General features: G+C 39.0%; 1 protein-coding gene across 9 annotated transcripts in view; it reads right to left on the bottom strand.

Annotated features, from left to right (window-relative positions):
• TCERG1 (transcription elongation regulator 1) overlaps positions 1-12,606 on the bottom strand; it is a 56,182-nt gene that overhangs the window by 16,958 nt on the left and 26,618 nt on the right. For all 9 annotated transcript variants that reach the window (XM_077825225.1, XM_077825228.1, XM_077825226.1 and 6 more), the window contains 5 exons: positions 7,643-7,803; positions 5,821-5,887; positions 4,219-4,354; positions 2,877-2,966; positions 1,342-1,460 (listed from right to left, as the gene is read on the bottom strand). In XM_077825225.1, the coding sequence (XP_077681351.1) occupies positions 1,342-1,460; positions 2,877-2,966; positions 4,219-4,354; positions 5,821-5,887; positions 7,643-7,803 (573 nt within the window). The remainder of the gene's footprint in view (positions 1-1,341; positions 1,461-2,876; positions 2,967-4,218; positions 4,355-5,820; positions 5,888-7,642; positions 7,804-12,606) is intronic.

Here is a 12,606-nt window from a genome sequence, read left to right as displayed (position 1 = left end):
ATGTACAGCTATACTGAAGAACACGAGCTGTATAAAAAGAGTGGAATACAAACTTGAGCATGTTAGACTGGGATAGATGATTTTTTTTAAGTAGTTGACACCCATGGAAGTACAGCAATGCCTTAGACAAACAACTGCCACTAGAAGATGAAGGATAGGGTAAAACAAAACATGAACTCCCTCATCTGGACATTATATTCTTCTCTCCCATTTTTATTTTTTTTCTGTGCGAAAACAGTGTTTGTCTTGGTATACATAAACACTCGCAGAGATAACAGTTTTAGTTTTTCTTGGGTTGCAAAGTACTAAAGTGAATCATTCTGAAGGAATATTTAGCACATCCATTAATGTATTTTAAATACTCAAAATCCCACAGCTGCCAAAAAATGTAATTTTACTGACAACTTCCCTTACTGGGTGTCTAAAAACACTGCTGATTGATGATTGCTTTTACAGATGTGAAGTCAATTACGCTGGTTAACCTAAAAAGACTGCATATGCCAGCTTCCAGCACATTTCAATGTATGTCACTGAATCCATGAAGTTGAAGTGAATCAAATGAACCGTTGTTTTAACATAAAAGAATTCCTGTCTGATCTAGGTTAAAAGTGACACTGAAATACATCTAATGTAAAATATAACGCTTATAAGCTATTAAGTGACATAAGGATGGTTATGAGCTGTTTGGGTGAGAACTATGAACGTGGGCAATTCAGGTACCTTGGCACCATAATCTAGAATATCTAGTATCCATGCTAAAAACACCAAAACACTTATTGCAATAGATACCCCGGGATGGCATAGATTCATTGTGATTTTTATACTGCAAAATTAATATTGTCTGTAATACTGTGTACACTATCTACACATCCACAAATACATGATATACACTTATTCATTGAAGGTAAAAAAAAAAACAACCAAACAAACCCAAATACGTATACTGTGATGTTCTTCTACAAGGAAAACTTCTCACAGGCCAGTACGATCCACAAAGACTACAAGAGCTACATGAGAACACTCAGAAAAAAAAATGAGCCCGTTCTCACCACCCAGCCATGTGCTGGGGATTTTTTCACATTCTGAACCAGTGAATTAGACTATATAAAACATCACAAACTCCAAAATTCCAGCACTCTGTTGGTTAGGAAGCCTATAATCATGCAGAGGAAAATAATACATTTCAACAGGCCCAACATTTTTCTAGAGTTCATTTCCCCCTTCTTTTACAGTTTTGAAAGAGTAAGGAGCAAAAGGGGGGTTAAATTGCCCTACTGAAAAATAAAATGTATTTTGACCTGGTAAAAGCTTTCACATGTGAATGTGAAATACGCCACTTACCTTGGATTAAACTTTGCTTCTTCCATCATTTTCTTGAAATCCTCCTTGGCCTGCATTATTTTGTTTTTTTTTTCCTTGCGCTCTTCTTCTGCTCTGGTCTTCACATACTGGTCAAATACCTAAAGAAATACCAATCAGACATAAGATGTACAAATTTGGAGCCATATTATCATCCCCTATGAAGGGAAGTAGGGAAAGGGCGAAGGGAAAGAAAACTTCATGTGTTTTAACTTGCAGAGTTTCCCCAAATAGTCTGTGGAAGGGTATGCCTGCTTTGGCCCAGCAAACTGGCAGATCTGACCTCATATTAGTAGAGAAATCTCACACTCACGGATGGTCTCTGTATGACCCCTCAGGGCCCGGGCCCAACATTTATTTCTCCAATTGCAGGACAATTCCAAAGGAAGCCATTTTACCATATCTCCCCAAGCTCTGCTAGTAGATGTACCCTGGCAGTACTAAAATACCCGAAATAACCAATACCATTTCCCTTTCATTCTTTATATATATATAAGTAGTCAGGATTAGGCAAGATGCCCATGCTAATATAAAATGTATCAGTTGTTAGGGGAAAGGAGAAGTTCTGTTCTCTTGTAAAGAGGTATTGAACAAGAATGGATTAGTAATTCCTTCCAAAATAATGGTGTGGGTCCGTGTGTGTGTGTGTGTGTGTATTACACACACACACACGGACCCACACCATTATTTTGGAAGGAATTACTAATCCATTCTTGTTCAATACCTCTTTACAAGAGAACAGAACTTCTCCTTTCCCCCTAACAACTGATACATTTTATATTAGCATGGGCATCCTGCGTAATCCTGACTACTTACACTAAGGGATTAATTACCATTATAATAGAGACCATCCATTTATGCAACACTCACATATTTGCATAGCAACGGTAATGTAGAGATTGGAATTGCTTCTATAATACACTCAGAATCCATTCCCAATGCATGTATGGGAAGTGGTGTAATACATTAGTATTTGTCATCATATGAACATTTCCCCCCCATAACTTGTTTGTTAACCTGAGACTTATTTGGAGGATTTAAATATACTAATATAAAAATAAAAAGTTGAAACATTTCTGGGTAGTATGTTAAGAAAAGGGACTTATTCCTCTCCTAGGCTTTTCAAGTTTTTTCACTTTTCTTCCTTCATCTGGGGAAAAGGATTCCTGGACTGAGCCTGCCTTATAATAAAGCATGTGCTTGAATTTTTCATTGCTCAGATTTTTAATGTGTTTGTTACTCATTTTATTAATATTTTGGTGTGACAATGAAGATGCTCTCTGCTGCACCTCTTTTTTGGCAGCCACCTAACCATATATAATTTTCATTGCATCAGGAAATAAATCTTACCATCAGAGAAAGTACCAGCTTCTGCTCTTTGTTGAAAATAAAGCATTTAAAAAAAAAAAAAAAGACATTTGCAACACAGGTCCCCGAAGGGGAGGTTTTAAAGAACTATACTTTCAAAGATTATTTTAATGATGTGTGTCTTGAAGTTAATTAACCTCTCCTATTACCTGTTTCCTTTCTTTAGGATTGAGAAGCAAGTACCGAGGATCGAAAACTATCTTGTGCAGCTCCTTCTCCCAGGTTGAAAAGGCAGAAACCTTTAAAAAGTAAAAAATAGACAGGATTTTGCCTGGTAATTAAGTTCCCCTAAAGATACAAAGGTTGTGCGTTTTGCTTGAAATCTACAGGACACCTGTCAAAAAGAAGACATAACCGAAATCCATCCTGAAGTTTTCATCACTAATAGATGATAAGCGGTGGGAGGTTAGCATGGCAAATTTCCACACTAATTGGCTCTGAAAACTTCTACATAATTACACAGAAGTAACACACATCTAATTACTCATTAAAATAACCACTACTGCGTGGCATTTAAAAATCGCTACATCAGAAGAGAACCTTCAAGCTTTGCATTTTGATTTCCCATGACTGCTCTGTTCCTTTGCTAAACATTCTGAGTTTTTAAATTAAAAGTTACTCATACACAAATGGATCTTTGTATTGAAAAAATGCTATCTGTATGCTGATCTCAACGGAGCTTTTTTGTAATAACCCATAAAATGCCACTGCCGCGGATCAAACCAAAAGATGTACAGGCATCACTTCAAATTTGGAACCTCTTCTCTTTTCCTAGAATGATAGCAATGTTTATATGCAAGTCAATGCATCTATAAAAGTCAACTGGAAATGAACAAGCCTCAAACTTAGTTTAATTAAAAAATAAATGGCTAGTTTTCCACATTAGCAGAATAGTCTAAGGAAAGATGAGGCGAAACTTTCTCTCCTTTCAAGTTGTGATTATGGGAAGATTTTAAAAGAACAAACAGGAACGAGGTGCTCAACTCCCACTGATTTTCAATGGGTACTGGGTGCCTAATATGACTTTTGTGCCTCTGAAAAGTCTCCACCTCCCTACCTGTGTTTTGACCTGTCAATATACGACATACTTTTTTAAATAGAAAAAAAGTCTTTGGGGCAGGGATTTATCCCCTTCTCTTTGCTGTACATCAGCAGCACACTGTTGAAACTTGAAAACTAACATCGGAAAATTAAATATAAAACAAAAACTTGCTAATTCACACTGATTGTGGCTCAAAGAATTGGGAGGTATGAAAGGAAAAGATAATTCATCACAGAATATTTGGTTCACTTATTTTGACAACTTAGCTCAGTTTTAATTATTTAGGATAACTGATGATTTTAGTAATCACAGCCCCTAATCATATTCAATCTTTCCTCAGAAGTGGAATGAGATTGCTTTTGCGTGTATGAGAATTATTAGGCTTGCAAATTAGCAAAGTAAGAATTAACAAGGTTCTACTTTATTGTCAAAAGGATAGTTCCTCTGACCCCTCTCTCTAGCAGCATATCCTTGAACTGTTTCATTCGCGCCTCCAGAGGGACAATGGCCCTCTCACGTGCGGCTTTAATTTCAGCTTCCATGGCAGCCTCCTTGTCTGAATCAATGTCTTTGTTGTCATCTTTCCTGTAAAAATGAAACATCCTCTTAAAAGTGATGTTAACACTGCAGTTAAGAAATCTAACTGCATCACAAATAGAACAGAAATTTTAGATCATTCCAGCAATACAGGCTTGTACAAACCACTGCAAGAGGTTTGTCAAAGACTGACACATCAGAGTGAATAAACACAAACAAGGCATTCCGATTTTAAGTACTATAAAGCGAATCACAAAAGAAAATGTAACATCACTAGAAAGAAAAGTAGTTTTATGGTTAAAAGTTTAATCCATCTTTTGTTTTATACTCTATTTATATTCTATCTCTGTCAAAAACACCAGGCTCTGTTTACTGAGTTAAAAAGGACATGATTGAGCAAGATTATAACATTTATAATGTACATCAAATTGAGTTTAAGGAGGGAACTGCCAAAAAAATAACCCCACCAAATAATCCACGTTGTTAAGACATTTTTCAAAAATACACTGCTCCTCTAGGGATAGTTAGTGAGACATTCTTAGTTCCCAGAAGTATTATTCTAAATTCTCGCAGTCATAACCAGGGACTACCTCATGATTACATCAAACATAAAATACCAAGATGGAAGTATTCAGAGTAACAGCCGTGTTAGTCTGTATTCGCAAAAAGAAAAGGAGTACTTGTGGCACCTTAGAGACTAACCAATTTATTTGAGCATAAGCTTTCGTGAGCTACAGCTCACTTCATCGGATGCATACTGTGGAAACTGCAGAAGACATTATATACACAGAGACCATGAAACAATACCTCCTCCCACCCCACTCTCCTGCTGGTAATAGCTTATCTAAAGTGATCACTCTCCTTACAATGTAACCAAGTTGGGCCATTTCCAGCACAAATCCAGGTTTTCTCACCCCTCCCCCCCGCCCTTTTTCAAAAACCACACACACACAAACTCACTTCTACTTGTAACAAGGCATATAGCTCTAGGAACAATAAAATTTGCCCTGGTTTTCTGTAAATCAAAGAGAGCAAAAACAATCACTCATGATGTTATAGCACAGTCAAAACAGCCTTTTTATAGAAAAACTCCAGCTCAAAAATCCATACTACTATCTTTTTTGGGCAACAAAAACTTGTGCAAACAGAGTGAACACAAACTGGGCAAATGAGTGGCATATGCTAATGCCACAGAACTGTATAATGTAAAGACAGCTCAAAATGCTCCTGAGGGAGATCTGGCTATCACAGATAGCTTCTATCACAAACACACATTTATTATTTATGACTTCCACAGAAGATGGAATTCTCTCTCAACACGAATTCTATCCAGCTCTAAAACCCTCAAACTTAGTAACATTAGCAAGAAAGGTAGCAGAAATCTAAAGTAATCCTGTTCCGTTACACCCACGCAATCCCATTGCCTTCAACAGGGTTGCATTAGTGCCGCTGAGACCAGGATGGAGCCTTCTAGATCTAGACTAAGTCCATTTAAGAGTTTAAGATTAACTTACTTCCGCTTCTTTGTTTTAATAGGCTCATCATCATTTGTTTCCTCTGCTGATTCATGATCTTCTTTAACTGTAAGGTAAATTTCATTAACAGTCTTCTAGATGAAGTAAAGAAAAGTTCACAACTTATGCCTGAAGCTTCTTGCATACTATATAAAGCTGCCTGATCACAATTTTAACTCTCTATTTTGAAAGAAATTAGATGCTATTCTTCATTCAGTTTTAGAGAAATATCATCAGAGATCGGTAATTTTTGTCATTATGGCATTATGCTTAACTCTCCATCTTTAATTATCCCTATAAATCAGATTGTTACAGCAAGCGCCAACACCCTGGTTTTGTAATATTAGCCACAAAACAATTCTCTTCCATATTCTATTTTCCATTCATTCAACAGAAGGGATTAGTTCTTATGAAATCTGCTAACTAATTACATTTAAAATCCCTTTCCCATAACAAGATTTAAGAACTCTATTTTCATTGGTGTTTTATACACTTTTTGCCAAAGCTTGGTCTAGCATGCAGAAAATACAACAGAACCATAAATATACAAACTCAAAATGCTGAACTCATTCATTTCAGTGAAATTAAGTAATCGAACTATCATCCCTAAACCCAGCAAGAAGCCCAGGGAACTGTATAGGTGACCCACTTTCCTCCCCCCGTGGATCTGACTGTAGGACTGGGGCGCACTTTAGTATAAGTTGGAAGAAAACACATCATCAGCTGTTATCAAACAGTGGGCCACCACTCCACTTCATTAGGATCACCAGGGAAGAAAGCTGCAAGCGGGAACTCCTCAAGGGGTGCTAGAGCCCTGAGTCCCAAGCCCCAGGCCTGGCTGAAGCCCTGAGCCCTGTGCCCTGAGTGGGGCTGAAGGTAGAGGGTCACAATTCTTTCTAGAGGGAGGGTGGGAGGGGGTCACGATTTTTTTCTTTTAAATCCAAATGGCTAGCCAGCAAAAAGTTTGAGAAACACTGCACTACATGATTTGTGGTCAGTTTTATATTTTAAAGGAATTAAACATCTACCTCACATTTCCAAAAAAACCTGAGGCTAAAACATGCCTTTGTGAATGCTTCATAGAGCCCATTTATATCTTCTAATTGCAAAGTAATATTCTGCACTACTGTTTTTAGAATTAAATCATCACCCTTATACCTCTCCTTCCAAGAACAACCTTCCCCCCTAAATGTGCAAGTCTATCATTCTTGGATGATATATTAGAAAATATGCCCAAAATAGTCTTATTTCAGTAGTTTCCTAATGAAAACAATGCTGCCTAACCTCCAGAAATAACCAATTTCTGATCTCTGCAGAATTTTATTTCAGTCAACATTAATTTAATCCCTTCTTTCAATGCTCCAGTATTTTACTGTCTTATCTTTGTGATTAGATCTTTGTCTACTTTTTGTTGGCCTGAAAATCTATTCGTTTCCTATAATTTTTTTAACCATTTCTACCTTTCTTCTCAATAAAGACTGTTTATTCCTTTAGTCTGTTTTCATACATATTTTCTTTTAACAGACATAACATTTCTCCTGTCATTAACATCCCCTTTATTCTCTTGGGCTTTCTTTCTAAGCATTTTATATATCTGCAATTTACTATCCCAATCAGCTTCTTAATTTAGTTGTCTCTGATTTCATAATTACACCTCATTTTTCAAAGTCGGCTTACAGTTCTATCACTTATTTTTTATGCTCGTTTTGAAAATAAGCACAAAATGGAGCTTGTGTGAAAGGTTGTTCATTGTCTCTCTATTAATCCTATGAAGGTGGGTGATGGGGAAAATGGGGACTAATAATGATGATTTTCCTCTTACTTTGTTTCTTTCCTTCTTCCATTCCTTTTTTGTGAGGAGGTTCCTGAATAATTTTGTCCACATCAGCTCTTCCAATTAAGTCCTCTGGCCGGTCCCACATAGAGAGACGAGTGGTTGGGTTGTAGAAAAAAACCCGCTCATCACCAGTCCATACCACACACCTAAGAATTTTGAAACAGAGAATGCACATGCACCAAGTTCAGTTTTAGCTATATTCATTTTATATGCCTGCTTTATAACACCCATGAGAACTGAAAATATGAAGTCACCCAGAAAAAAGACAATGCTTTCTAATGTTACCCTGCAAAGAATTTAGATTTCTAATCTATTCCAGCTATTCACTATCCACTTTACAGAAACAGAGGAAAACAAACTGATGCTAAATGAATGATACTGCACTTCAACAGGGTTAAAAACCCACACACACTCACCAATCACCAGTAGAGAACTTTCTCTGGCAAGTGGCCTAAAACTTTCAGTTTCTGCAGAATGTAAGTTTTCGTTAAAAAATGCAGCTTTATAATGTTGCAAAGCTAACCTTCCAAATGAGAAGCAACACAGTACCATCCTACTCACTCAGCAATAGAGCTGATATTCTGCATTTGATACTACTGCTTTCTCAACCAGCAAAGAGTAAAACTGAAAATATTAAAGTGTCACTGCTACTGATCAAAACCCTGAGGGGGAAGTAAAACTGACTGGAGTCTAGTCAATTTTCATTCTGCAGCTGCTGCTTCATAAAACTGTATGCAGCATTAGAAAAGCATGAGGAAATAGCCACAGGGGAAGACATTAAAAAAAACCCATACACCAACAGATTGGAAGAGTTGAGTTCTGTGGGAGAGAAGGGGAGCCACTTCTGAATGCATCTGTCCTCTAACAAATCTGCATTTGTTGTTTCCACCAAATGTGTAAAAGTCTAACCTGAACTACATCTCCATATAGGAAATAATGTGCCTTGTATTATTTTGGTCTAGCTCCCATTCATGTGATTGACCTACATTCTGGTATCCTGTAGCGTAGTAGCAGGCGAGCTCACCAGAACAGAAAATCATAGTCAGGTCTAGGTTATATTTAACACATAACTGCAAGATGTATCTATTTTCCCTGAAGAGAACTGAAGGACTGGTTTTCCCTGGTAGTTTACATAATAGGCCTCAAAGCTCAAAAATCGAATTTTACCAACATGTTTACCAAAAGACAGAGAAAATCCAATACCACTCTAGAAAAGTATTAGGTCTAGAAGTCTGAATCAGATATTAGTACTAAGGAACCTTCTATCTCCTCTACCTTGATAAAGTCACCAGATGGGAAAATTCAATCCTTACACTGCTGTCTGAAATTTACAGACCATGCTCTGAAGTGAAAACTGCTGCTTTACTATGTTAGTGGTTACAGAGGTAGCCTTAGATAGAGACTTGACTTTAATTGTTCTAAGACCCAGGTATTAAAGAGACATCAATGGTTAAACCAGACTTGCAAAGAAATGACATTATTAGGCTCCTTTATTTAGACACAAAGAATGGTTACTTATCTCATAGTAACTGTGGATCCTCAAGAGGTTATCAGAGGTTCTCAAACCATGGTCTGTGGACCATCAGTGGTCCGCAAGCACCATTCAGGTGGTCTGCTGATAGTTCCCTCTAAGGTGCACGCCTGGGTGGCCGCACACAAGAGAATGAAGGGCCACCCACCTAATTAGTGGAGCCGTGCAGGGCTGCACGGCTCCACTAATTAGGTGCCTGGACCCTGGAGAAGATGCACATGTAAAGAGAGGTGGTGACCTTGGGGGGAACAGAGGGTAGGTGGGAGGGGGCAGTGGGGTGAGAAGATGGGGTGGAGGGAATCTGGGACATGCAGGGCTGCATCGGCCAGAGAAAGAGGTGAATTTACCCAGCTCCGGGGCTGTGGCTGCTGGGGAGAGACGGCCCTCCTTCCCAGCCTCAGCTCTGTGGCTGCTGTGGCGGGGGAGACTGCTGCCCCCCCGTCCTTCCCAGCCGCAGCTCAGGGGCTGCAATATTAGGGGAGAGAGGGCACATCCATTGCATTAGAAAGGTAAGACTACTGATATTGAAATATGAGTTGTATGCTTTTATTTGTAGAACAAAAAAGCGTTAATTAAGGGGTTTTTTTATATAGCGCTTTTATCCAAAGCATTTTACAGTAGTTAGCTAATGGTACAAACAGCATTTGGAAAGATCATTAAGTGATCCGCCGAGACCCTCAGCAATTTTTAAGTGGTCCGTGGAAAAAAAAGTTCAAGAACCACTGATCTAGATGGATTCCACTCTAGGTGCATGTACACCTCATGCTCATGAGATCAGATTATTTTGCCAGCAGCATCCTTTAAGGCCACATCCGTGCTCTAGATGGGGACACATCCCCATACCTGAGAGCATAAATGGTGGCGCAGGCCCAACCAACCCTAAGTTCCTTTGCCAATACAGAATACCATAGGAGTAGTACTCTGTAGTAGCAGGGTCAGGAGGGTGGATCATGGAATCCGTGTGGACAACAAGTCTCAAAGAATCACAGTTCCACTCTTGGTGACTAACCAGCAGTTGCCTGTTTGCTTGGAGCTAGGTACTAGAAGTCGTACTTAAAGAATGACTGTAAGACAACTCCACTAAAATGGGGATAATTTTTGGAACCATCTACCAAAGAATAGTATCTTGTAAATGTGTGGACTGAGTTCCACATGGCTTCCCTATACATTTCAGAAATAGGTACATTCTTCAGACAGGCAGCAAAGGTTGCCTGAGCTCTAGTGAAATGAACTCATGTGGCTAGAGGAATCTCACTTGGCTAGCTTGTAAGAAATTCTTAACTGCTGGAGACCCGTTTTGATAATCTCTTTGAGTATACTGCCTGGCCCTTAAACCTATCAGCAAAGTCCCAAACAATCTAGGTGTGTTCCTAAATGTTTCTGTTCTGTTAAGCTAATATGACAATGCCCTTACTACATCAAGAATATGAAGTATTGCATCCCCTGGGGTTGATGAGGCTTGGGAAAGAAGACCGGGAGAAGAATACATTGGTTCATATGGAACTCTGAAGCAACTCTGGCTAGGAATTTGGAATGAGGTCTGAGAGTAAACCTGTCCTTATGAAACACTATATAAGGGGGACCTTCCATGGGGGTCTGAATCTTCTCTCCCTTTGAGTTAGTGTAAGGTCTTCTAAAAAAGAAGGTTTCACTGATAGGTATAGGGAGCAGGTTGCTATTGGCTCACAGGGGGGGATCCATCAACACTTAATATTACACTTAGGTATCCCAAACTGCGTGAAAACGATGAATAAGGCCCTTTAGAAATCTAGCCACTCGAGGGTGCAAAAATACAGTGCAGCCATAGATAGGAGGGTGATGAGCAGATATTGCTACTAGATGAACACTTTATGGAACTACCTGAAAAATCAAGATGGTTTCGAAGTTAGTAAATAGTCCAATTTTGCTGAAATGGGTGTTGCTGAAAGAGATATAACTGATCCTCAAATGTTCACAAAGGAAACCTCTTCCATTTAGCTTTTAAGTCAATATTGTTGAGAATTTCCTGCTTTGGAGCAGAATGTTCTGAACTTCAGCCGATTTGCTCCTTTCAGTGGATGTCACTGGATGTGGCCCGCAGGCCATAGTTTGCCCACCTCTGATCTAACCCCTCAAAATGGGGACAGAGGATGTTGTCTTGCGGGAATATGGCTGTGTACTTCAGGACGCCTGTACTCCAGTACGGGCGTAACCAATAAGCATATGGCTACTACACTGGTGGACACAGGCGAATAATGAGGGCCTGTTCCCTGTGGGCATACCTACACCGCAATTAGATACCAGCAGCTGACCCGAGCCAGCTGATTTGGACTCACAGGGCTTGGGCTAAGAATCTATTTATTGGCAGTGTAGACATCCAGTCAGGCTGCAGCCCAAGCTCTGGGACCCTCCCACCTCAGCGTACACATATCCTCTAAGACCCATGCCCTTCTCCTGCTCAAAAAGTAGTCTCTGAAGGAATAGCTGCTGGTAGCTCTGAGCCTACTCTCTATGAAAAAAGTTAGTAAAAAATACAAAAACAATTGTTTTTGTAGCTAACAGTCAAACTAAAAGTTAACTATGTATCAACTATACTAACTCACCACTAACTGTCTACAACAAAGTCGTACAAAAGCATGACTTCTGTAGGGGTTCTCTTGCTGCCGCAGACAATAAGAAAGAACTGAGACATGCTTGGGCCTACTCTTCTCTCTAACTCCTTGGACAGCTGGGGGTAGGTGTGCCCTCAAAAGATGCTGATGGGCAAAAGAATCTGATCTCCCATGCACTGGGTATATGTGCAGCAAAAATGGAATCCTGTGGACAACCACTTGAAAAAGAAAATGTTAAAAAAAGAAAAAAATCCACCAAGCAGAGGTACAGAGGTTTTCCCACCAGATTTTCTAGTCTGTATTGTGTATATCCACCATATATTTTAATCATATCAGGAAGCCCCTTTGGAATACTGTGTATACATTTCTTGTAAATGGCAGACAGCTCCTTCCAATGGTCCCCATGATTTTCTTTCTTACAGTAGGTTCTCTGATCTATTATTTCACAGCATGATTACTTTCATATTAGCACACTGAGCAGCAACAATTCCAAACTTAAGGGCTCCAATGTGGTTGACAGATATACATCCAAATGTCAAATGATATTCCCAAACTTCCTATTAACATTAAGATCTACAGAGCTTTGTCCTTCACAGTCCTATTTTTGCTCCCAGAGACTAGGCTTCATTACCCTCAATTTAGAGATCTTGCAATAATACTGTTAATATTACTTTGAAGTTTGAAGTATATTTCATTTAGGATTTCAAACAACTTTACAAATCTTGAGCTCCATTCCCCTTGTAAGGCAGGTACAGCGTTGGAACCATTTAACAGACAGGTAAGAGGCAAAGCAAATTATGTAATTGGCTCTAGGAAACACAGAGAGT

This window comes from Eretmochelys imbricata, chromosome 8 (assembly GCF_965152235.1).
Source record: "Eretmochelys imbricata isolate rEreImb1 chromosome 8, rEreImb1.hap1, whole genome shotgun sequence".
In the NCBI taxonomy this organism is placed as follows: domain Eukaryota; kingdom Metazoa; phylum Chordata; order Testudines; family Cheloniidae; genus Eretmochelys; species Eretmochelys imbricata.
This window is presented reverse-complemented; position numbering and strand designations above follow the sequence as displayed.